The sequence below is a fragment of the Silene latifolia genome, chromosome 3 (genome assembly GCF_048544455.1).
Source record: "Silene latifolia isolate original U9 population chromosome 3, ASM4854445v1, whole genome shotgun sequence".
NCBI classification, from domain to species: domain Eukaryota; kingdom Viridiplantae; phylum Streptophyta; class Magnoliopsida; order Caryophyllales; family Caryophyllaceae; genus Silene; species Silene latifolia.
The window spans coordinates 33,290,036-33,316,870 of record NC_133528.1 but is presented as its reverse complement, the minus strand read 5'-3'; the positions used below and the strand labels follow the sequence as shown (position 1 = coordinate 33,316,870).

The 26,835-nt window shown below is 36.6% G+C and overlaps 2 protein-coding genes across 4 annotated transcripts in view; both read right to left on the bottom strand.

The window, feature by feature from the left end:
• Window positions 1-1,804: 1,804 nt before the first annotated feature.
• Window positions 1,805-26,835, bottom strand: part of LOC141647528 (UDP-glycosyltransferase 87A1-like) — a 36,397-nt gene continuing 11,366 nt past the window's right edge. Inside the window, exons 1-3 of one of the 3 annotated variants that reach the window (XM_074455742.1) lie at window positions 4,172-4,256; window positions 3,281-3,845; window positions 1,805-2,933 (exon numbers count right to left, since the gene is read on the bottom strand). In XM_074455742.1, coding sequence (XP_074311843.1) covers window positions 2,068-2,933; window positions 3,281-3,779 — 1,365 coding nt within the window. In that variant the 5' untranslated portion in view covers window positions 3,780-3,845; window positions 4,172-4,256 and the 3' untranslated portion in view covers window positions 1,805-2,067. Of the gene's footprint in view, window positions 2,934-3,280; window positions 3,974-4,171; window positions 4,257-26,835 lie in introns of those variants that run through there. The other 2 variants (XM_074455743.1, XM_074455741.1) reach the window with 2 other exon arrangements.
• On the bottom strand, window positions 6,338-9,321 carry LOC141648926 (uncharacterized). Its single transcript, XM_074457633.1, has 4 exons — window positions 9,242-9,321; window positions 8,238-8,423; window positions 7,542-8,106; window positions 6,338-7,450 (listed from the first exon to the last, which is right to left on the bottom strand). The coding sequence occupies exons 1-4, from the start codon at window positions 9,319-9,321 to the stop codon at window positions 6,338-6,340; spliced, it is 1,944 nt and encodes a 647-aa protein (XP_074313734.1).

The following is a 26,835-nucleotide window of genomic DNA, read 5'->3' as shown; positions in this document are numbered from 1 at the left end:
ACTAATCTTATAAACTTGATTTGTATAGATTGTAGCCGAATCGGCCTTTCTTTAGAGTCCTCTAAAAAGGGCTCTGATATCATGGTAGAATTCGATAGAGGAAGGTTCATAGAAGATAATTGTATTGATAATTGTTCGTCACATAAATTGTTAATTTACCCATGTATAAAGCAACTATAAACTATTTACTGGGACCGGGAAAGTAATAATTAAATAAAAAATGAAATTGGTTAATGGGTTTGCCATGTTATTATTATTTACTTCTCCGGTAAGTGCACAAGAAAATCTAATTATGATTGTTATTCTAACTATTAATAATCTAATTTTCGCGGCGGAATTACTTAATATTTGAGAGTAGGTAGTAAAAAGTTCACAAACCAATCATTTACAACGACTCTTACAATTTGGCCTGTGATTATAGACTTTGCAACAAATAGAGAGCATGATAATTGCAATTTAATTAAGATTATAACATAAACGAAGACAAACATGCCTCAAACACGACACCTATTTAAAAGATCACAAATTTACTAATAATTAGAAGGTCTATATAGTTACTCTTAACAGTCTCACATAAAAATGGTTACGCTTTACAGTCTCACATAAAAATGGTCTATATTCAATCACAAATTCTTAAAAAAGACGATAAGACACAAAATAAATATAGTCTATACTCAATAGTATTAATAATCATACTAACACTAAGTCTCATGATAATTATATCACTGTTTTGGTCTCTTCAGTTGGATTAGGGAATGAAATCTTACAATTTGCTTGACGAAAGTTAAAAAGTGTTCACATCTTAGAAATTATTATTGTGTATAACCCGGGCAACCCCTGACATGAAATCTATTCATACATAATTGAAGAATAGGAAAGAACGTTTATCACAAATTGAAAATAAACTACTGCAAGAATTTGATCAATAATAGAATAGGTTATATAATTTTGAACGTAAGAGAATTCTAGCTGCGCAACTATACAATATCTATTTGAGTAGGATACAAGGTCTATTTGTATACCTAAACATCTTTTATATTATGAGCATGATAGATATCGTTTTCCTCAATATTGGTTTGTTATTATACTGTTACTATATATTTAAGCAAAAAGCATTTCTCTAATATTACAATTTTGATCAAATCATATGTGTAAGAGATTTGCACAAATCACGATCCTAGGTGTCGAACCCCAAATATTATGCAAAATGGTCTACCCAAAAGAGCAATCAATAATTATTATGATGTTCTTTGGAGAGTAACAATTATCACACAAATTGACCAAAATATAGGTATATATTAATAATAACTAAAATGCTTTAAAGCAACAATCTCGATCAAGATAAATATTTAGAAATTAATTCTAGATATTACCCGGCCAACGGCCGGGCATGAAATCTAGTACAATTAATATACAAGAAAAATAATGATTTCCGATTTCAAAATCAAATTTCCAGAGCAGAGAACAGAACAAAGTATTAATTACAATTAATTGGTTGAATAAATAACAGGAGAGATTTCGTAACCGAATTATTAAAGCCGACATAACACAGAAGAAGAGTAAACTACATATGGACTTACTTGGTGTAGAGGGGAGAGAAGCAATCAAGAGTAAAAGAGCGCCAAAACAAGCAAATCATGTTGGTATAGGAAAACTGAATGGATATCGGAACTCGGAATGGTTTAATCGGCTTGCTATTTGGAATTAAGTATACTCGTAACATTTTTTTACTTTATCCGTCATCATATGTATTTAAATTTTGATCCGTCAACGTCAACAATTTTATGGTACTAAGACCTGAATTCAGAAGCAAAACTTCAACAAAAAGTAAGGAGGCAAGTTTCAAACCCGTACCTCTCAGTCTCCTTCAATAGAACATCGATAGAACTCCATCCCAATATTACATGGAAGTCGTCACACACATCATAATTCATAACCAGACATACTGAAAAGTAAAAATAATAATCAACCTCAAATTATTGAATACTGAACTCCCTTCAATTATACTCATGCCAGTCACATGGAAATGGGGTAAAATTGTACAAGTATAACAAATCTGCAGTGTTGTTAAATGGAGTTGATGAAAGAATCAAGATCAGAAGCAGCTGAACCTCCTTTCGCGACTGCCCTTCTAAAAGTAATGCTAGACTTTTTTGCACGTTCAACCATCTCTCTGCGCTCATCACTTTCAGGGTCCATAAATTCCTTCACAAGCTCTGCTACTTGTTGCCTACTCATCACCTTTTCTTGATTAACCCTGTTTTTCATCACCCTCAAGCCAATCTTCATATCATTCACTATTACCTTACTATTTGGGATTTGATCCCAGAATATAGGACATGTAAGCATTGGTACACCTGCATAAATGCCTTCACAAGTAGAGTTCCATCCGCAGTGTGTCCAAAATCCGCCTATCGAAGGATGGCACAACACCTTCAATTGATCACACCAAGGCACCAAGAACCCCGTCTCACCGATACCATCTTTGAATTGAGAACTAGCATCCCGCATAACCCACAAGAATCGAACACCGCTCTCTTTGACCCCCTCAACAAACTCATTTGTTTGAGCACTTGCAAGTGAAAGAAAACTTCCTTGTGAGATGTACAAGACAGATTCTTTAGGTTGAGAGTCCAACCATTGGAAGTAGTCGCTCTTGTATATCATTGTGTTTGGTTTGAGGTTGAAGTATGGTATCATTGGGCCAATGTGGTATACTGGGATTCCCAATTTAGCTTTTAGACAATCTAACACTGGCCCTTCAAATTCATAAATTGAAGAGAAGAGAGCAAACTGGGCTTTTTTCAGAGCCAACATTGATTCCAGGACTCTTGGGTACGTAATGTTACCCATTCCATGAAAGATTGTCGTCATATCTGCTATAGTAGTTGGAGCAAGTCCCGGAATGTAGTCAACCACTTCATGTCCTCTTTCTGACAACAAAAATTATACTCCGTATTAACTATTAGCATTACAATGAACAAATAACTACTACGTACTGTATCAATTAGAGTTTAGTGATCTGGTTGAGATGTATGCCATTGTTGCCCCATAGTAACAACAATATCATCCATTGCCTCAAAGGCTCCCATCAATGACGAGATGTGTTCAGATGTACCGTGTACAAATCGATCACACACATTGAATTAGCCATCCTAAGTTTAATTATGTTTTCTCTTATTCTACAAATTTTGAGAAACAAATGACTAAACATGAAAACTGTGTTGCAATTTGCATCAAACTGCTCTTTCACAACAATAAAGAATGGAATGGAAATTACCAGAGACATCAAGAGGAAAGTGGTGATGCTGAACCAACAAATCAAAGTGGACGAATACAGTGATGAAGGAAGCAGACACAGTAAAAAACGCAGCCAGCGGAATATTCCTTTGGATACCCACGTCAACCGCCCAAGAAAGATACGAGTCATAAATAATAGCAGTAGGTGGCTGCTGGAGGCGGTCTAGGAGTTGCTCAAAGGGATCCTGGAGCTTGGTGTGGACTGCTTTTATGAAACCAAGGAAGTCAGCAGCTCGACCAAACTCGGACGGAATTACCTGAGGGATGGCGGATAAGCGGATGTTAGGCGGCGGCTGAGGCTCAGAGCTGAGGAGGCCGAGCCACTCCTCAGTGACTACAAATGTAATGAGCAGGTCCGGTTTAGTTTGGGCAAGGAGTTTGCAGAGGTTCAGCATTGGGTTGATGTGGCCTCTTCCTGGGTATGGCATTGCCACTAGGTGACGCCCCGTCATTGGTGTTTCTTTAAGGTTGAGCTCCATGATTGATAAAGGAAGAACTAGTCTTCTGTCTACCTTAATAGGGATTCGCGTTTTAATGCTTTTCAGCTGCAGGTAATCAATCATCTTGGAAGATAAGTGGCTATATAGACAAAAACAATAATCAAATGCAAGACTGAGAGAATAGTCTAACACTCAACAGTGTGTGGCGGGCTAGGATAGACTTCAAAGTTTATAACTTTTTTTCTGTAGAAAAGGGAAAGGCTGCTCTAATTTTCTATTAAAGTCAAGGTGACGGAATCGTGAACCACACACACCCTTTCCTAAAAGTTTCTATTAATTCATTTGTCTTGAAAGGCAGCATAGAATCACATAAGCATTATGAGAAAAAGAAAAACCAATCCTATGTAAGTTTACAGGGAAACATCACTGACCGCAAATGACAGCAATCTGCAGAATGATGTAAAATCCGAGCTGTGTACTAAAGTTTATTTATTTTACATTTATTTTGTCTTGAAAGGCAGCATAGCATCACAAAAGTGCTGAGAAGAGTCAACACTCAACGGAGGGGTATATTTATTTTTGGGTTATTTCATGGAAATACTATGAACTATGAGTGCCCTTCTCAAATTATTATGACCTATTGATTAACTACGATTACTATCTACTATTATACTATTCACCACATACTAGTATTAGTTGATAGGCAACCGGTTTAGCAGGTCTTTATTTGAAAGCCACCAGGATCAACTCTCACTTAAACAACTGTCCCCTTTTGTATCTTCTCTTACTCTCACCATAATACCTCCCCAGATTCCCAGAAAAATTCATCAATCATCACCATTTTCTCCATTTTCTCCATTAATCATCCTTACTAATTTGACGCACGCAATCTCCATTAATCATCAAACTTCCCAGAAACCCTATGTAACACCCCAGAATTTCTCATTCTGACATTTAAAATTTATTTAACCGTTCGATTACTTTATTTTATATTTTTAAATTATTTAATTTAATTGATCTCCTTTTGAACATAAATTTTATAAAGGTCACATTTTCACAAGCTTGTTTATATAAAATAAATATTTGTGTCGGATAGTATTAATAGAGATAATAATAATAATAGTTTCCCGTCTTAAGTTAATATAGACTCGAGACATTTTTCCGTCTAGTTATAGACCGTCACTTTTTCACTTGTGAGACTAATCTTTTCTCAGACTAACCATATATCGACAACACATACCCCTCACCTACTTTATTACACACTACATTATATATTACTATTATTATTATTATTATTATTATTATTATTATTATTATTATTAGGCTAATTTGATAACTTATACCTTGAATAATCCATTTTTTCAAATCTTATACCTAAAATAACTTTCTTTAAAAACTTATACCTGATATAACATTTTCTTTTATACTTGATACCAAATTAGACTTCCGGTGAGAAAAATTGCCTGAGTTCGGTGGAATTCAAAATTTGGACATAAAATGTTGTTTTTTATTCCAATATTACCCTTTAGTTTGTTTATATAACATCCATCTACTCTTTACCTCTTTTATTTCATCATTTATTATTCTCTATCATCTAATTATTCCCAAATCCATCTCTTTCAATTTCATCTTTTCATCAACACTACAACGTATTAAGGTAAATTTTTTCACTCTATATTCTTTTATTTTTGTTCTAGATTGATTAATTTTAAAAGTGTGTGATTTTTTTGATTAATTTATATCTAGAACCCTATATTAATTAGGGTTTATATCAATTTGGGGGAAATTTGATATTTGCATATATGTCAACTCGGAATGTTGGGTTAGAGTCTTCGAGCAAAGTACGAAGGTGTGGATGTGGTGTTCCTTTGGGTCTTGTAACAACTTGGACGCAAGACAACCCTGGAAGACGATTTTGGGGTTGCAAATTCTACAACACAGTAACTGATTTTCGTGGTTGTGGTTATTTCAGTTGGTACGATGAATCCCAAAATGAATGGCAGAAAAATGTTATCAACCAATTGTTAATGGAGAAGAAAATATTGCAGCTTGAGAACAATATCTTAAAAACGGAGACTACACATATGAAGGAACAAATGAAGAATTTGAGGGATGATATTGAGATGTTGAAGGAGAATAGGAAGTGGGTTAACAATCAGGCATCATCTAGCAAAAAGATGTTGAGAAGCAGTGTTTGGAAGATCTTATTTGTTTGCCTTTTGGTTGTTGTAGTCACTTATTTTAGTAGTAGTTATTAGGTGTTGTTTAGCTGCTGTTTAGGTGTTATTTAGTTGTTGTTTGTACTCTTAATAGCTCAATTTATGAGCCAATTTTCTATATCTTGTATTTCCCGAATGGTTATTCAAGTATTAATGCAAGTAAGTGTTGAAATTGTATGTCTAAAACATGTTGCCATTACAAGAGCCAACTTTTTGCTGCAACCAAATTACTTGCTGAAAATGGTAAACTTGTTCATAACACCACAAAGGCATGTCAACAGAATGCATTACATTAGCCTAAAAATTGATAAATTGGTCCAAAACATAAAACATAACTTGTCCAAACACAATACATAACTTGTCCTAACAATTGAAGAACTAATTATCTAGGACATTAACACTAGCTTGACTTTCTTGGATTATTGAAGTAGCCATTTCAGAAGTCATTTCCTTGTGTGCTTTCCTTCTTGCAATATTTTCTCTTACCTTCTTAGACCATTCAGATTTGCTTTTGGCTCTTGCAACCATAGGTTGTTGTTGATGCTCAGGTTGAGTTTGATTCTTTTCCGTGGTTAAAGTTGGATTTTTGCAAGTCTTGGTGTTATGACCAAGTACACCACAGTTACCACATGCTCTTTGCCTCTTTGGCCTCTTGACAGACTTGCTTGTTCCTTCTCCAGCTTCTTTCTTCCTCTTCTTGTGACTTGGTCTTCCAGAAAGTTTTCTATGAGGAGGTGGCAGTGGCTCATCTAGGCCAACTCTATCCCATTGGTTCACACAAGGCATAGGGGTGATGGACTGTCCATAAGCCCTCAAATAAGTGGCTCTAGAATAAACTTCATCAACATACATTTTTGAATTCCCTCTATTCTTGATAATGCAGGATATTGCATGAATGTAAGGGAGGCCAGTCAACTGCCAATGGTTGCAGGTGCAACTCTTTTCCTTCAACTTGACAGCATGTTGTTCCCCTCTATAATCAACCTCATACTCATAATTCAAACCTTCTAATACTGTTCCAAACCTTGCCTCATTCTCAGCCCATTTCAAATAGTTCTCCACATAAGGCAATTGGGTACCCTTCCAACTTTTCAAACCCTCTCTTTTCTCAGAATGTCTTTTCATTACATACCTTCGTATCCATTCCATATGAGTTAAAATTGGTTTGTCTCTAGCATCTTTTAAAACTGAATTGAAGGTCTCACAAATGTTGTTCAACAACAAGTTGGACTTACAATTGGGACTGAAAGCATGTCTAGACCAGGTTTGAGGGGGGATTGCTGCCAAGTATGCATGAGCAGGTTTTGAGAGAAACTTCATACCTTCCATGTGTTTGTTAAATTCAGCCTTTGTTGTACACCTTGCTGCACTCCAAAATGTATCTTTTAAAAGTTGACCTGTGAATTGCAACTTGAAGTTGGCCAATATATGCCTTACACAATATCTCACTTCAGCTTTTGGGGTAATCACCTTCAGTGCATCCACCAATCCCTGCATTCAAATGTTAAAACATCATAAACAGACAACTAAAATGGAAATTTTTAATAAAAGACAATGAAAAGATTATATATGTTTGTTATACCTTCTGTCTGTCTGACATAAAAGTAAGGCCTTCACCATCTTCCTTCCCCAAATCCTCAACTAATAACTTTAAGAACCAAGACCAAGTAGTACCATTTTCTACTTCCACAACAGCCCAGGCAATGGGATAAATGTTGTTATTTCCATCCTTACCAACTGCTACCAAGCACATACCTGGGTATGCTCCTTTTAAATGACACCCATCCACTCCAACTAATGGTCTGCATCCTGCTAAAAAACCATCTTTCACAGCCTTAAAACATAAATACATCCTCTGAAAGATAGGAGGGGGTCTTTCAATGTTATCCACCATAACAATTGCAGTGGATCCTGGATTATACTTCCTCACAGCAGCCACATAGTCCCACACTCTAGCATACTGATCAGCCCCATCACCAAAGATCATCAGTTTGGCTCTTGCCCTTGCCAGCCAACATAATCCATACTTTACTTCAATACCTAAATCTCTATATATTTGCTTTTGAAAAGCAGATAATTTCCAAGTTGGGTCACCCCTCCATGTTTCAAGATATCTTTCTGCCAAGTACTCAGATGGTACCCACTTCCTGCCAAGTCTTTATTAGAGTTCTGCTACTACTTAAATCCCTCCCATACTTCTTATACCTCACCCACTTCCTGCCAAGTCTTTATTAGAGTTCTGCTACTACTTAAATCCCCCCCCCCATACTTCTTATACCACACAAATGGTACCCCATCTGTACCAATCAAATTATATGCAGCTTTAAAGATGAAGCCATTTGTTAACTGATTAACTGAAATACCAGCCATTAACTGCGTACTACCTCCAACATATTCAGTTTTACCATTACTGAGTATAAAGTTACCCCCAAAGAACATTCTAACAGTAAGAAGCATCTCCATCCTACAAACCCATTAAATAGCAGAAATTCAAGTGGATTTCAGAAAACAATAAGAATTTAAGAAGATTACAGCATAAAAGACAAGTAAATCCTAAGTGTATACACTAGTACAACCTAACAACTTTAAATATGAAAAGGGTAAGAAAAAAGCACAAATAAAGACCTTAATTAAGTAAGGTTATGAAGAATACAGTACAAAACATCAAAAAAACCTTAACTATGAAGAGAAGTTTAGGGAATAGAGCTTTACATACCTGAATAATTGGTTAGAATTGACTGGAGATAGGCACGATGAATTTGATTGCTTGTTTGTAGATGGTGATGCGATTAATTTGGGGCTTCTGATTAGATTAATTTAATTTGGGGGTTTTTAGATTTTTAGGGTTTTTACATCGATAAGTTTAAAGGTGGAATGGAATAATAAGAGGTGAAGAGGGTAAATGAACACACATCCTTAAATAAGGGCAAAACGGTCAGTAAGCAATTTTTCTCACCGGAAGTCTAATTTGGTATCAAGTATAAAAGAAAATGTTATATCAGGTATAAGATTTTAAAGAAAGTTATTTTAGGTATAAGATTTGAAAAAATGGATTATTCAAGATATAAGTTATCAAATTAGCCTTATTATTATTATTATTATTATTATTATTATTATTATTATTATTATTATTATTATTATTATTATTATTATTATTATTATTATTATTATTATTATTATTATTATTATTATTATTATTATTATTATTATTATTATTATTATTATTATTCATTATTATTATTATTTATTGTTTTTGGTGTACGTGTCCCCTGCATCCCCCACCCTGGCTTTTCCTCATTTCTCCTTCTCCTTTTCGAGTAAGCAGCAGCAGCAACAATGAACAACCAACAACAAACACCCATTTTCGTTCCCTCCAAACCCGGTTTTCTCTCTCATTTCTCAACCAAACTCCATGAAATTTTCACCAATAGCTTCCCCATCTCCTCCTCCTCCTTTATATGCAAGAAAGAACTCAGCTTTCGTCTGGTTTCTTTTCGACCATCTTTCAAGGATGCGATTTCTGGGCTAATATCTTCCATGTTTGGGTTAAGAATCACCCTTGGATGGTTCCTTGGACGTCTAAGAGATCTAAACAGGTAACGGTGATAGGTTACTCGACAAAATGTCAAACTTTCGTCTTATGGGTCGTTTTATGTGCTTTTATTCGATAAAGTTCGGTTCTTGCGTCTTTTCTCCTTCATTTGTAAAGTCCCGTCTCATATTGTTGTTGGTAAAGGCGGTTTTGGGATGGTTGTCCTCTGTTTTGGGGACCGTCGTAATAGTGGTCAATTAGATGGGGTAATGGTGACTGTTGAGTGAAGATATGAGACGGTTTGGGTGCGTGTTTGATCTCTGCTCTAGAACGAGTGGAGTGAGTTGTTTTCGGGATTTTGAATCTTGTCGTAGCTGTGCTTTGGTTCCGTCTTGGGAATGTTTAAGAACTCGTATTTAGTGACTCGGTTTTCCTACTTTTTCGCTGTAAAGTTCGAGCCTTTAGTTGCAGCTGAAGTCAAATACGTCCGTCTCAACCTTGCTTACACTCCCGTCTTATTTTGACCCGTGTGGACTGTTTTGAACTCGACTTTGGGAGCCGTGACAGAGCTGAGTTGGGCTCTGTTTTGGGCATGAGATTATGATGTTATGGGGACAGTTTTGGGACGGGAATAGGGCGTATGTCAGGGTTGTTTGAACTCTGTTTTGGAGCGAATTTTTGTGGTCTTTCGGGACCGATTTAAGCTTGCTTTATATGTGTCAAATTCCATCTTGTTTATACTCGAACTTCTCGTGTTAAATGCCTAGTTGTACACCGTGTTAGCACGGTTCTTAGTGACCGTTTCTCGGGCTGCTGAGCAGCCGTGACCAAGTGTTTGTGGGGTCTTCGTAGGCTGGCCGTGGTCGTACTCGGTGATGCTCTTGTTTGCTTAGCCTGGTTGCACCATCCCTCCTTTCTTTCTTCCTTGTTTCTCTTGTTCTCTTAGGTGTTGGGCATGACTCACTTGGGCTTGACATGTTCTACCATTTGGGTTTGCCATACCCTATCCTTTGGACTTGTTAGGTTTTATGAAATAGATTTGAAATGTTTATTAGATTGGGCTTGTCTTCGGGACCGATTTAAGCTTGCTTTATATGTGTCAAATTCCATCTTGTTTATACTCGAACTTCTCGTGTTAAATGCCTAGTTGTACACCGTGTTAGCACGGTTCTTAGTGACCGTTTCTCGGGCTGCTGAGCAGCCGTGACCAAGTGTTTGTGGGGTCTTCGTAGGCTGGCCGTGGTCGTACTCGGTGATGCTCTTGTTTGCTTAGCCTGGTTGCACCGTCCCTCCTTTCTTTCTTCCTTGTTTCTCTTGTTCTCTTAGGTGTTGGGCATGACTCACTTGGGCTTGACATGTTCTACCATTTGGGTTTGCCATACCCTATCCTTTGGACTTGTTAGGTTTTATGAAATAGATTTGAAATGTTTATTAGATTGGGCTTGTCTACATCTTATGTTATTGGGCCACACTCATTATGGGTACTTTTGGTGCCAATTTCGGGTTAATTGAAATGTTTAAATTCCGTCTCTTGTTTTATATAACGTAATCCGTTAAATATAGTTTATCTATATATTTTTCTCATATGAATTATAATTATGGAATTCATTATTTGATCATCTCATTCATATATATAATGACATTCTTTCATTATAATACGCATCTAATTCAATCACATATGCTTTGTAAGTAGTGAATTGTCTATCTTACATTTGAGCAATTTATAATTAAATTCTTGCTTTGCTCATTATAAATGGTTCATTTCCGTTTATTTACATTTTTATTCAAGTGACAAATATTGAAGAGATGGGTTACTCATTCATGTTCATGAATATAATTTTGGCATGAAATGTCTTACTTGAATTATCATCGGTTCATTACACGTAGTAGTCTCTTTCCAAGTTGATTCGTATCGCTTGGTTGAGTTGTATTCTTGATAATGCCCTTATGCTATACCGTATTGCTTGACTTATCTTTACGCCTCTTTCGGACTGTCCTGCCGATTGTTGGTTTAGCTCATATCTTCCGCCTCTTTCGGACTGTCCTGCCGATTGTGGGTTCTCGATTTCCGATTTAGGGTTCGGGTCTTGGATGCGGACTGTCCTGCCGCATGTCGAATCGGGAACTGTCTTTGTCCCGAGAGTCTGGCCAGATTTAGACTAGGACTGAGTGTTGGGAGTACCATTGTCGTCCTACCAGGGGAATTATATATTGATATATGAGTAGTAAAGGTCTTGCTTGGTTATAGATATTGGTATTTGTCTGTTATTTGTCTTGGTCCTATCGGACACTAGGGGTGAGCTATAAGCCCTCTAGTTGCGATATGATCGTCGGGATTGATGTTCCCATCCGTTCTTATGGTGAGATGCAAGCCATAAGTATGAATGTGACATTAGTAGCCACTTCCCGTGCAATGTTTGCTAAGTGATTTTCCAAATAATGGCTACGATTTCTATTCTTGTAAATTGCATTGGTTGATCCCTCACTTAACTGATTCACATGATTCGGATTGTAATCCCATATCTATGTTGTGTTTCTTGAAATGCGTGCTTTTGTATAATGACCGTGTTCTTGTCTTTCATATTATTTAATTGTTTCACATGATCAGTTGAATCTTTATTAAGCTAATGTTGGCCTATCTTGTTCCATCTCAATTATTTGCCATGTTTACATATAAACTTGATATTCTTATCTTTTGTATGTATCTTATATGACTTACCTGTTTTAGTTCCTGGTTATGTTCGTTTTGACATTTTGTGGCTGGGAGAACCTTGAGTTACTCCCCACTGACTGTGGCGTTCATGTTTACATGAATGACAGGTATTAGTGATGCATTCATGGAGTGAAGACATGTGTGAGCTAGCGAGCACTTCGGCCTAGTAGTTGGTTTATTAGGATTGTTTGGACCTACCTTTTATTGTATTGTCATTCGAGGGATATATTTTCCCTCACCTCGACTATCACATTTGTATAATTTAAACTTTCTTTCCGCATTCTTTATTTATGTTTTGGATTTTAATGAACCCGCGCTTTAAATTTGAAAAGTTTCAAAAATTTCCTAATTTCCGCTTGAATTTATAAGTTATGTTTTCTGCTTTATCGCGGGGTGTCACAGTTGGTATCAGAGCCTATGTTGCTCCCGACGCACACACGTGTACCCCAAACTTAAATGTGAACTTGACCTTGAATAATGAATGAGAGATGGGTAGACTTAAGGACCTAAGGTGGTAGTCTGTATTGTGTTTGCTCTTTGTTAGGTTCTAACATGTTTGTTGAATGTCAATAATTTTTTTGCTCTTGGATCATTGACCGTGAGCTTACCTACGTGAAGATCCGGACTTGGTGCCTTTGCCGAGAATTGAAGATTGTTCAACCTTTGACGAATGCTTCTTCTTCCTCGAAGATATTTCTCTTTTGTTGTGTACCTTGTCTTATCCTTTGCTTCTCAATGCTTATTTCTTCTCCTAAACTCTATTTTCCTTTTCCTTGGAGGTTACTCTTGTACCCTCCCAACTTGTGCTTTGTTCCTTACTTATCCTCACTTAACGCCTTTTGATGGTACTCTTTCTTTTGTGGAATGTTGACCTTGGTTGAAAAGTTTGACTTTTGAGGAGATTGTTTGTGGTTGACCCATAACCCTGGTTTTGAGAGGTTGTGATGTTGGAAAGACTTAGGTAGTGTGATGAGACATACTTAATGATTCTTATACCTAGTTCCTTGATAAAGTGAGTGTGCTTGTTTAGTGGAATTATTAGTGTTGTAAAGTGTGAGTTGCATATGTTACTAAGGTTATAGAACTTGGCCTTGTTGTTTATACTTGGAATTCGAGAATTTGGTAACTCGAGTATTGTTGTTTGGGGCTTTGACATGGCGTAAAGTTTATGATGAGGGCTTGGAAGGAAATATCTTTAGGACGTTGTTGGCCATTGGTGATGAAAGTGTTACTTGGAAGTTTGAGTTGAGCTTGAGGATAGCATAGTCGGTATACTTTTGTGGGTGTTGTGATGATTACATAAGAACCATGTTAGGCGAGAGTTGCTGTTAGTTTTGGAATCTCATTTGGGTATTCACTTTGCGGTAATGAGGATTAGTAGCCAGAGTTCTTTGGGATGTGATTATAAATTGGGATCGATAGATGTTGAGGATTTGAAGTGGTGAAATCACACTTATAGTGAAGTACCTTGTTTCATGGAATAGCTTAAGATGATGTAACATGAGTGTTTGGAGGAAATCCTTGGGAGTGATGTAGTTATAAGCCTTGTTGTTAGGAAGTTTTCGGAACCGTTCAGGATGATGTTGTTGTTGGAGATTTGAGTACCAGACGTTTCCTTGTTGTCTAATTCCCTTTCTTCTTTGACCATAAGCGTTACCGTTCATACCTCTCTTCCTCGCCTCATCTTGCTCCTCCCTTAAGTTTGATGCTAGTGACCTATCAAAACTCTATCTTTGACATCCTTGTTGACCTTACTTCGATTCTTATCCCTAGGAAGTTCATCATAGTTCTTTTGATTAGTTAAATTTGAACTCTCTTAGCGTACCTTATATTTTGATGTCTAAGTTACTTTTCATTTCGTACAATTTCTAAATATTTCAAGCTACCATTTTCGATTCGTTGTTAAAAGTTGATTTTACTTTTGGAAAGCCTTACCTATTTTAAGGATTTGAAAATGAAAATTCGATTTAATTCCATATTTGTTCCTTGAGTATAGACTTCTCTACCATGATTTTAATTGCTAAACCTGATATTTCTTTAAATTTTAACCAATTTCTGTTAACCTTGATCTATTTATGATTTCTTTGTCAAAGTTTAATATTACATTTTCAGAAATTTGACTCCCTTTTGAGTTTAAAAGTGAAATCTTCATTTCTATTTTGGCTTTTGCAAAAGAAAATTTGAGTGGATTACCTTTTCTTTTGGTTTTAACGTTGATAGGATGTTAGAACTCGTTATTAGAGACGTTTAATAACTTGTTCTACGCTTGTCGGCGAGTGATTTTTGTTTTAAACTTGTCTTTGACTTGGAAAGTTAGCGTTCTTGTGTGCACGACAAGAGCAATTTCGTTCCATAAATGAGACCTATACTTTTGAAAACTCTTCATAAAGGTTTTGAAAGCATTTTGATCTTCGATTTATACAAATGATTCGCCTTTTGACCTTATCTTTGATTTGGAATGTGATGTTCTTGAATACGTAACGAGAACACTTCCGTTCCTTTGATGAGAATCTGGTTCTGTCGGAAAATTTGATTTGAAACTCTTGAAAGAATTTTAATTCTTACGATAAGTAACATTTTAAATGTTTTGGTTACCGACTCCAAACTTCCAGTTTTATTTTTATAACCTTTCTTTTCTACTTTCAAGTTTCGAGGACGAAACTTTTTAAAAGATGGGGTGATTGTAACACCCCAGAATTTCTCATTCTGACATTTAAAATTTATTTAACCGTTCGATTATTTTATTTTATATTTTTAAATTATTTAATTTAATTGATCTCCTTTTGAACATAAATTTTATAAAGGTCACATTTTCACAAGCTTGTTTATATAAAATAAATATTTGTGTCGGATAGTATTAATAGAGATAATAATAATAATAGTTTCCCGTCTTAAGTTAATATAGACTCGAGGCATTTTTCCGTCTAGTTATAGACCGTCACTTTTTCACTTGTGAGACTAATCTTTTCTCAGACTAACCATATATCGACAACACATACCCCTCACCTACTTTATTACACACTACATTATATATTATTATTATTATTATTATTATTATTCATTATTATTACTCCGTATTATTTATTGTTTTTGGTGTACGTGTCCCCTGCATCCCCCACCCTGGATTTTCCTCATTTCTTCTTCTCCTTTTCGAGTAAGCAGCAGCAGCAACAATGAACAACCAACAACAAACACCCATTTTCGTTCCCTCCAAACCCGGTTTTCTCCCTCATTTCTCAACCAAACTCCATGAATTTTTCACCAATAGCTTCCCCATCTCGTCCTCCTCCTTTATATGCAAGAAAGAACTCAGCTTTCGTCTGGTTTCTTTTCGACCATCTTTCAAGGATGCGATTTCTGGGCTAATATCTTCCATGCTTGGGTTTAGAATCACCCTTGGATGGTTCCTTGGACGTCTAAGAGATCTAAACAGGTAACGGTGATAGGTTACTCGAAAAAATGTCGAACTTTCGTCTTATGGGTCGTTTTATGTGCTTTTATTCGATAAAGTTCGGTTCTTGCGTCTTTTCTCCTTCATTTGTAAAGTCCCGTCTCATATTGTTGTTGGTAAAGGCGGTTTTGGGATGGTTGTCCTCTGTTTTGGGGACCGTCGTAATAGTGGTCAATTAGATGGGGTAATGGTGACTGTTGAGTGAAGATATGAGTCCGTTTGGGTGCGTGTTTGATCTCTGCTCTAGAACGAGTGGAGTGAGTTGTTTTCGGGATTTTGAATCTTGTCGTAGCTATGCTTTGGTTCCGTCTTGGGAATGTTTAAGAACTCGTATTTAGTGACTCGGTTTTCCTACTCTTTCGCTGTAAAGTTCGAGCCTTTAGTTGCAGCTGAAGTCAAATACGTCCGTCTCAACCTTGCTTACACTCCCGTCTTATTTTGACCCGTGTGGACTGTTTTGAACTCGACTTTGGGAGCCGTGACAGAGCTGAGTTGGGCTCTGTTTTGGGCATGAGATTATGATGTTATGGGGACAGTTTTGGGACGGGAATAGGGCGTATGTCAGGGTTGTTTGAACTCTGTTTTGGAGCGAATTTTTGTGGTCTTTCGGGACCGATTTAAGCTTGCTTTATATGTGTCAAATTCCATCTTGTTTATACTCGAACTTCTCGTGTTAAATGCCTAGTTGTACACCGTGTTAGCACGGTTCTTAGTGACCGTTTCTCGGGCTACTGAGCAGCCGTGACCAAGTGTTTGTGGGGTCTTCGTAGGCTGGCCGTGGTCGTACTCGGTGATGCTCTTGTTTGCTTAGCCTGGTTGCACCGTCCCTCCTTTCTTTCTTCCTTGTTTCTCTTGTTCTCTTAGGTGTTGGGCATGACTCACTTGGGCTTGACATGTTCTACCATTTGGGTTTGCCATACCCTATCCTTTGGACTTGTTAGGTTTTATGAAATAGATTTGAAATGTTTATTAGATTGGGCTTGTCTACATCTTATGTTATTGGGCCACACTCATTATGGGTACTTTTGGTGCCAATTTCGGGTTAATTGAAATGTTTAAATTCCGTCTCTTGTTTTATATAACGTAATCCGTTAAATATTGGTCCTGCTGCTTACCGTTTAGAATTGCCTCCAAATCTGAGCAAGGTTCACAATGTCTTCCATGTTTCTCAATTGAGGAAGTACATTAGTGACCCTAGCCATATCATTCAAGAAGAGATTTTTGAATTGGAGCCTAACTTGGTGGTTGAAGAAAGGCCAATTCGGATTCTTGAAAAAGCCAACAAGCAACTTAGGAGCAAAGTTGTACCTTTAGTCCGTGTTCTTTGGCGTTGTGGAAATGTCGAAGAAGAGACTTGGGAAACTGAAGCTTCTATGTTAGCTAAATATCCTGAATTATTCTCGTAAGGTATTCCTTTTCTTACTCTTTTTCCGAGTTACTAAGCCATGTTTAATCATAATTAGTAAAGATATTATTCTTACTATAGAACTTTAAACTAAAAGTTTGAAAATACTTTTATGATTTGCAATGGTTTTAACATTAATGAATGTTAAATCTCGTTGTTGGTGACGTCCCAATAATGGGTTTTCTCATTTATTGGCGTAGAAATATTTTTATGTCTTGATATGAATGTGGATGTTCTTGTCTGATCAACGAGAGTATCACCGTTTCATTGAAAAGATACCTATATTTTCTTATAACTATAATTTCTCCTTCTAAGTTTCGAGGACGAAACTTTTTAAAAGGAGGAGTGATTGTAACGCCCCGTAATTTTAATCGTTAATATATTTCGGAAATAATTTATTAATCAAATAAAATTTGATATTTAAGTATTTAAAGTAAAAATAATTCAAAGAAATATAATTTTATTATATTTTGAAGAAAAGTATTTATTTTGATAGTTTCGAAATGTTTAAAAATAGTTTAAACCTTGTAAAACTTTTTATTTCGAAATAAGGGCGTATCGGGGGGGGGGGGGGGTAATGACAATTCTTTTGAACATTGGGTAAACGAATTTGGAAATGGGTCGTATGAATACTCAATTTTCTTGTAATCTCGTGTTTAAGAACTTTGGTCTTGTCGGAATTTACGTTTGACAAGCGGATTTAATTATTATCGAAACGAGTCAAAACCGACTCGTAAAATCCCGACTAAACCCGCACCTTTCCTCTCTTTCTCCTCTAACCCGCGGCACCCCTTCCCCCTTTCCCTTTTTTCTGATTTTTCTTTGTCTTATGTTCATCTTCATCAACAACTTTCCCAAAAACCAAACACCATTAAAACTTATACAAATTCAAGCTAAAAACCATCGTAACTTACTCATTTCTACTCGGATTTTCGCAAAATTTACATTTCCGGAATCCTCTCGTCGAGATCTACAACCTAGTATGTTTTAATTTCAGTTTTCTTGAAGTTGTTTTAAGACGAATTTTGGTAAATTTCGGTATTTATACTTATATATTGTGTTTTTATTGTTTAATTAGGTGAAGAATTGGAGGACGAGTTTGGGGACTCGTATATTGTTGAGGATAGCGGCTAGTTTCTTGTTAGGGTTTGGGTTTTAAGGTGCTAATTGCTCATTTTCTAGCTTAAGGTAACATATTTCGAGTTACTCGACGAAAAATCGTCACATGCTTTGATTTTTGTATGTTTTTGTGATTTTTAATTAAGTAGTTAATTTCACATGTTAAAATGATTGCATGCATGTTTAATTCATGTATTTTTGTTAGTTTTAGTTAACAAGTTAGTATTGGGAACGATTAATTATGTTTCAGACGGTCTTATACTGAACAAAAATGGAGAAATGGAGGTGTGGGGGTGGCGGCGAGCCGGCGGCGGCCCATGGCGGCCCACGGCTGGCCGGGTCACCCGTTGCTTGTTTCGTGGTTTTTCATGCAATATTTGTCATTTCGGGTTCATTAATGATATGTTTAGTATAAGTTACACTTGAGTACACTTTGAATTGAATCATGTTAGTAGTGAAAATTGTGTTAATAGTAAAAAGTATGCTTATTATGGTAGTTGACACATGTTAGGATAGATTTTAAAATGAAATTGTAATGAATAGGCTCAAAATAAATTTTATAGCAATAATTGCCATGTTTTGATGATTGTGCCAAAATCGAGCCTTAGTCCCTTTGATGATTCGATGTCGATTAATTGAGTGATTGGTCGGCCCCGCAATTTAACCCGCACTGTCCGCAGGGTCAGTTGCGGGTAAAAATTCGGTTGGATGAAATTTTATATGAATTGGATAATCGGCCTTTTTCTTGTTTTAGGCCATTTATTATATTTATGTTTCACATGTGTAGTTAGTTGATTTGAGTAGCTTCTTATATTGTAAAAATGGCCCTAGATTCCCTAAAGCCTTTAATATTGTTAAAATTGCTAGAATTGAAATGGGTATTGAATATCTCTTGCAGGTTGTTGTGTTTGTCATAGATAGGTCTTTATAGTCTCGACGTATATGTTCACCGCTTAATAGCCTTTGTGTTTCTGACTAGTGGATTTATATCCAAGTTGGGGCATGACCTCGTTACTTATTTTGATAGTAAGTGGTCAGCTTAAGTACTAGCCAACCCTTTGGTGGACTCCTTAGGGTACTCACTTTGTTTTAGAAAGATTGTGGGTCTTGGGTGCGGTGGTGTGTATCCGCATGTCTAGGTCTGCGCAGATTTTAGGCTAGGGTTGTGTTGTGTCTTGGCCATGTTTTATTAATATTAACCGCTGAGCCAAGATACCGGTTCGATTACCTTCCCTACCTCGTGGTATAGACTCGAGTTACAGAGTGACTATTGACCGTACTAAGAACTTATGCCTGTCTTTGATATATTGCCCTTTCTTGTATGGTGATTTTATGAATTGTAATAGGTGAGATGTAAGCCGGTTACAATTGATAAAGTTTGGATTATAATTTGTTATATGTTTCACATGATAGTTTAAATTGGTCAATTTAGTATTCATATGTTATAATACTTGGAAATTAGATTAATTATCTTATTGTTTACATGTTTTACTACATGTTACATTAATTATGACGATTCGTGGCTGGGAGGACTCGAAGTTACTCCCCACTGAATTGTGGCTTTCGTGTTTGTATAAAATGCGATTGACAGGTTGATGATGCTTTGTTGGGGTCACAGACGAGCTAGTGAGCATAAGGAACCTTGGACCTAGTTTGGCTATTCTTATAGTAAACCTTTTTCTATTTTGGCTTTGTATATAATTTGAAGGGACATATGTCTCCCTTTTCTATTTTGGCTTGTATCACTATATTCCCGCGTCTTTAGTTATGTATGTAAATTAGTTTGTTAGAAATTGCAGGTTATGGCACTCTTCTTCTGGAGATGTTTGTGAATGGTTTAGGAAAATTTTTGAAATTACAGGTTTTATCTAGTTGAACCAATTACAAACATATCCTGTCAGTTTTTCCGTAGAATTTACGTCTTTACTTAAGGCTAAAACTTAAGGGTGTCACATTATCTATATATTTTTCTCACATGAATTATAATTATGGAATTCATTATTTGATCATCTCATTCATATATATAATGACATGCTTTCACTATAATACGCATCTAATTCAATCACATATGCTTTGTAAGTAGTGAATTGTCTATCTTACATTTGAGCAATTTATAATTAAATTCTTGCTTTGCTCATTATAAATGGTTCATTTCCGTTTATTTACATTTTTATTCAAGTGACAAATATTGAAGAGATGGGTTACTCATTCATGTTCATGAATATAATTTTGGCATGAAATGTCTTACTTGAATTATCATCGGTTCATTACACGTAGTAGTCTCTTTCCAAGTTGATTCGTATCGCTTGGTTGAGTTGTATTCTTGATAATGCCCTTATGTTATACCGTATTGCTTGACTTATCTTTACGCCTCTTTCGGACTGTCTTGCCGATTGTTGGTTTAGCTCATATCTTCCGCCTCTTTCGGACTGTCCTGCCGATTGTGAGTTCTCGATTTCCGATTTAGGGTTCGGGTCTTGGATGCGGACTGTCCTGCCGCATGTCGAATCGGGAACTGTGCTGTCCCGAGAGTCTGGCCAGATTTAGACTAGGACTGAGTGTTGGGAGTACCATTGTCGTCCTACCAGGGGAATTATATATTGATATATGAGTAGTAAAGGTCTTGCTTGGTTATAGATATTGGTATTTGTCTGTTGTTTGTCTTGGTCCTATCGGACACTAGGGGTGAGCTATAAGCCCTCTAGTTGCGATATGATCGTCGGGATTGATGTTCCCATCCGTTCTTATGGTGAGATGCAAGCCATAAGTATGAATGTGACATTAGTAGCCACTTCCCGTGCAATGTTTGCTAAGTGATTTTCCAAATAATGGCTACGATTTCTATTCTTGTAAATTGCATTGGTTGATCCCTCACTTAACTGATTCACATGATTCGGATTGTAATCCCATATCTATGTTGTGTTTCTTGAAATGCGTGCTTTTGTATAATGACCGTGTTCTTGTCTTTCATATTATTTAATTGTTTCACATGATCAGTTGAATCTTTATTAAGCTAATGTTGGCCTATCTTGTTCCATCTCAATTATTTGCCATGTTTACATATAAACTTGATATTCTTATCTTTTGTATGTATCTTATATGACTTACCTGTTTTAGTTCCTGGTTATGTTTGTTTTGACATTTTGTGGCTGGGAGAACCTTGAGTTACTCCCCACTGACCGTGGCGTTCATGTTTACATGAATGACAGGTATTAGTGATGCATTCATGGGGTGAAGACATGTGTGAGCTAGCGAGCACTTCGGCCTAGTAGTTGGTTTATTAGGATTGTTTGGACCTACCTTTTATTGTATTGTCATTCGAGGGATATATTTTCCCTCACCTCGACTATCACGTTTGTATAATTTAAACTTTCTTTCCGCATTCTTTATTTATGTTTTGGATTTTAATGAACCCGCGCTTTAAATTTGAAAAGTTTCAAAAATTTCCTAATTTCCGCTTGAATTTATAAGTTATGTTTTCTGCTTTATCGCGGGGTGTCACACCCTAATCTAAATGATCCTGTTGTTTTTTGTTCATTGAAGGCGGATATTTTCAAATCGATCTTTGCTCTAATTTCCAATCACGAGGACACAAGTATTTTAATTGTTCCCTATTTTCTCCAATGTTTGATTTATGTCTATCATTTTTATTGTGTTTATTAATTATTTGTTGTAGTTGTTAATGATTTAATTTCTTGATTTGTTATTCAAATTTCGTTATTAATCAGGGAAATCAATTGAAAACCCTTACTTTGAAGTTATGGCATGGTGGGTGTTGTAGAAGGGGTGAAAATGGTCTGGTTTTTATGGGTAGTACATTTAGGACTGTTGGCATTGACGCAGATAAGATGTGCTGGTTTACATTAGTTGAGGAAGCGGAGAAATGTGGGTTTAGGAGGGAAGTTGATGCTATATTTTTCATGAACCCCAAAGATGGATTAAAAAGGGCTATTGATGACAGTGATGCTCTGCTTATTGGTAAGATGGTTGTTGATGAAAGAGTGAGTGAGTGTTATATAGTACCTGAGTGTGATGTTACTGAGTTAATGCAGCTGATAGAGTGTGGGGATGGTCTTACTTTAATGAAGATGCCAGCTAAAATGATTCCTAGAAGAAAGGGAAGTAGTTGTATAAAGGGACCACCTTTGTCTTCACCCTCTGCCACAATTGATACCCCTCCATTATTTAACACAAAAAGCACAAGTCCTAATCAAACAAGCAAAAAGAAAAGCAGAATCTCATCACAGCCAAACACTAAAAAAACCCCACCTACATCACAATTAAGCACCTCAAAAACCACAATCACAATAAAACCAAGCACTTTAAACCCACAACAACCTCAAAACCAAGCAGCAACAAAAGCACAACCACATTAAAATCCAAAAAAGCAAGCACTCAAACTGTCTTAAGAAGCTCACCCAGATTGAACTCAGAACCAGACATCATTGTTCATAGCTCAATACCACCACCTTCCACAGAACCAGACATCAATGTTCATGAACTGCCTTCTGAAACCTCATATAATTGCAATGAGCTGACCTTAGCAGATCTTTTTAATGAGTATGAGGCAAATGCTGATTTAGCTTGTGTAAATGCTACTGAATCAAGTGAGGACGAAGTTGAGGACCCTGGTTATAACCCTAACTTTGATTCTGAGGATTATGAAACTGAGTCAGATGTGGAATTAGATGATGAAGCTGAGGTTGTTAATGAAGCACTGAATGAAGGAGACTTGGATGATCTGTCTGATGTTGATGATGAGTTAAAAGAGGCAAGGGTTAGACTGAAACAATTCAATGCAGATGCCCTTAAAGTTGTAGAACAACTTCAACTAGAAGCAGCTGCAGGCAAACTGAGTGGACAAGAAAAAATAAAAGAGTCTTCAACCAATACTGAGCACCCTAATCAGCAATTGAGTGATTATGATGAGAGTGGGGATGAGGAAAATACCCCAGGTAACAGTGATAAAGAGAGTATACCTGGCAAGAGGGTTCAAGCAAGGGTTCCAGTTGTAAATTGTAGAACTGACTTCAACAAATTGAGGTGGTGTGTGGGAATTAGTTTCCTAACCAGAGAAGTTTTTAGAGAGTGTGTCACTAGATATGCCATTGCTCAAGGTAGAGATCTGACCTTTGATGTTAGTGACACTACTCATGGGAGAAAGCTTGGAGTAAGGTGCAAAAGAGGTTGTCCATTTAAGCTATATGGTAGTTGGGATAACAAAAGTGCAGCATTTGTGGTAAAATCAGTAGATCCAGGACATACTTGTCAAAGGACAATGGAAAGCAACAGACAACTGAAGTCTACATGGTTAGCAAAGCAGTTTATAGATGTATTTAAAGCAAAACCACATTGGCCTGCTGCTGACATCATAGAAACTGTAAGAAGAGCATATAAGGTTTTAATAAAGAAAGGGTTTGCATACAAAGTGAAGTATTATGCTCATAAGCTGTTACATGGTTCTATGAAGGAACATTATAGTAGGCTGGGTAGTTATATGGCAGCCCTTGAAGAGACAAACTCAGCAAGTGACTTCACCTTGTTTACCAACCCAAACATCACATCAAACCCTGCTGTATTTCAGAGGTTCTACGTGTGCTTTGATGCTCTGAAGCAAGGGTGGTTGCTGGGATGCAGAAGAATTCTGTCGGTTGATGCTTGCTTTCTGAAAACATTCTTAGGGGGGCAACTAATTGCAGTTGTGGGTAGGAATGGCAATGAGCAAATGTATCCTTTGGCATGGGCAGTAGTTGAAGGTGAGAACCATGAAAGCTATGAGTGGTTTTTCAAACAACTGAAGCAAAGTTTAGGGATATCTGATGGGGAAGGAATGACCATTATATCTGATCAGCATCTGGTATATTCCATTACTTTTCTCTCTTTTAATCTACATTGTGGCTTTACTTTTCTCTTATACATTGTTATTTCTCTTATACATGGTTATTTATTGTCCTACAGAGTATAGTGGCTATGGTAGCTAAGGAATTCCCTAGAGCTGAGCATAGACATTGTGCCAGGCATATATTTGCTAACTGGCACAAGACATACAAAGGGGAAGATATGAAGATTCTGTTTTGGGCTTGTGCCAAGGCCTATAATGAGCCTGACTTCAATGAAGCACTTGACAATTTGAAGGAAGCTGATCCTAAAGCTGTTGATGCTTTCATTGCTTGCAACCCAACTTTATTTTGTAGAGCATTCATCCAAAAGCACACCCAAAATGATGTCATAGTAAGTAACATGTCTGAAACATTTAATGCTTACATAATTAGTGCAAGATCCAAACATCTCATATACATGCTTGAAGAGATTAGGACTTTAATTATGCAAAGGCTAGTTCAGAAAAAAATTGAGATGGAGGGGAGTTCACATGTGGTATGTCCAAAGGTCCAGGAAAGGCTTGAAATAGAGAAGGATAAGGCTTCTATGTGTAAAGCCTTACCATCTAGGCCAACTCTATTTCAAGTGCATATTGGGATTGATCATGTAACTGTTGACTTAGAGGCTAGGACATGTACCTGTAAAAAATGGGAGTTAACAGGTATCCCATGCTTTCATGCTGTGAGTGCTATATTTGAAGTACATGGTCATGCTGAGGACTATGTGTCTGACTACTATAAGAGGGATGCTTATCTGAGGTCCTATAATCTTGGGATAGATCCTGCCCCTGGTCAAAGACATTGGCCAAAATGTGAGCTTCCTCTGAATCCCCCTCCCATTAAGGTAGGGCCTGGTAGGCCTAGGAAGAAAAGGAGGAGAGATCCTCATGAGGATCCAAAGAAGAAAGGTAAGTTAACCAGGCATGGCATTGAAATGACATGCTCTGTTTGCAAGTCAAATACACATAACAAAAGGAAGTGTCCTGATAAGGACAAAGCACAACCACCACTACCAAAAAGACCCATGGGCAGGCCTAGGAAATATCCAAGGGTTGAGGCCACTTCAGATGTCCAGGCATCACAGGCTCATCATTCTGCCATAGCACAACCAACAAGAGTTGGTAAGGGTGGAATAGTTATAGTGAGTGGCAGAGGAGGTGGAAGAGGTCGTGGAAGAGGTCGTGCAAGAGGTGATGGAAGAGGTGGTGGAAGAGGTGGTGGAAGATCTAGGGTAAGTAACATATTTATTTCATTTATTTACAAGTTTTTAGTGTTCTTGAGATTTTGTAAGTTCAGTAAGTTCACTAACAAGTTAATTTCATTTGTTTACAGCCACCTCAAGGATTTGGAGTGCTAATTGATCAAGAAGGGAATGCATTTACAAATGTAAGTATATCTACCTATACCTTTTTTGCAATAAATTGAGTATTTTGAGTCATGAATCAGTTCACTAACAAGTGCTTTCTTATTGGCAGCCTGTGGGTAGTACCAGTGGACCAACAAGCATCTTGGTTAATGGACAAGGAGGACCAAATACTCAAGAAACCGTCAACCAGATTGTTTGAGTTGTAGTATAGTTGTCAAGTTTGATAGTAGTAGTAATGCATTCTGATGTAGTACTGAAATCGTTAGACAGTCAGTTTGGTGTAATAGACAAGTAAATGTTTCATTTTGACAAACAAGCAGCATTATGTAATGCCATTATGTAATGGCCATTTTGGATCAGGAATGCAATGAAAACCAAGCTTTATTACCCAGCTTTGAGCATAAAATAACATCTCAGTTTACGTCTTCAAATTACATCTCAGGCTTTATTACACAAGATGTCAATTCTCGTCTCACAATTACAGCTAAACCATCCAAATAAAAGCAAAAAATATCCAAGAACTAATCAAGGCATACATAAGCATTTTTTGCCTTTTTGACTGTCTACTTAATTCATCCTTCAAATACATCACCTCCATCTTAAACATCTCCTTCTTTAGCTTCAATTTCTTCAATTTGTCATCATATATCTTCATTTCATAATCACTGAAATTCCGAGCACTTCCTACCTTCAAATCTTCCTCTAAAAAGAAAAACCCACAACCATTCTACATAATTGAAAAATATAAACCAACATATTAAAACCAACATTTTAAATCAAATCCCCATTTTAAATAAGATAATTAAATATCTAAAAAATTAAATAAAGATACTTACAGGCCAAAGAGGACAACCATAGAAATTCTTCCCAACATTTCGTCCTTTACCGATGGTCTTTATAACAGCTTTATAATTGTGGTTGCAAAATACCGCCTTTGAAGCCTTTGAACCGGAAGAAATGGATGATGATGTAGAAGATGAGCCCTTCATTAATGGAACAAATTTGGATGATAGATTAATCAAAAGAGGTGAGAGAAATAAAAAAAGGAGAAATTAAGAAATTTTAATGGAGAAATTTGGAGAATGTCGTTGCAAATGAAGAAGATGAAGATCTTAAGATCTTATAAAGGAAAAGTGGGACCCGCATACATTCAACCTTCACCAACCGGTTAAAAATTGCCCAATACTGTTCCATGATAAGGGGTATAATAGTAGATAGTAATCGTAGTTAATCAATAGGTCATAGTAATTTGAGAAGGGAACCCATAGTTCATAGTATTCCCATGAAATATTTTTACATTTATAAATAATAAGAGAGTAAAAAAAATATGGAGTAGGTAAAATGACTTAAAACAAGATTTTTTTTCCTAATCCTCACAATGAGTCTGGTTGTATAGTAGTATTTGTGTAAT

What these genes read in the sequence shown, in the direction of transcription:
- LOC141648926 (XM_074457633.1), bottom strand. Translation starts at nt 9,321, where the DNA reads ATGGGTGTTTGTTGTTGGTTGTTCATTGTTGCTGCTGCTGCTTACTCG. An exon ending in GATGGGGTACCATTTGTGTG is followed by an intron (nt 8,107 to 8,237) that starts GTATAAGAAGTA and finishes AAGACTTGGCAG; the next exon opens with GAAGTGGGTACCATCTGAGT. An exon ending in TTATGTCAGACAGACAGAAG is followed by an intron (nt 7,451 to 7,541) that starts GTATAACAAACA and finishes ATTTGAATGCAG; the next exon opens with GGATTGGTGGATGCACTGAA.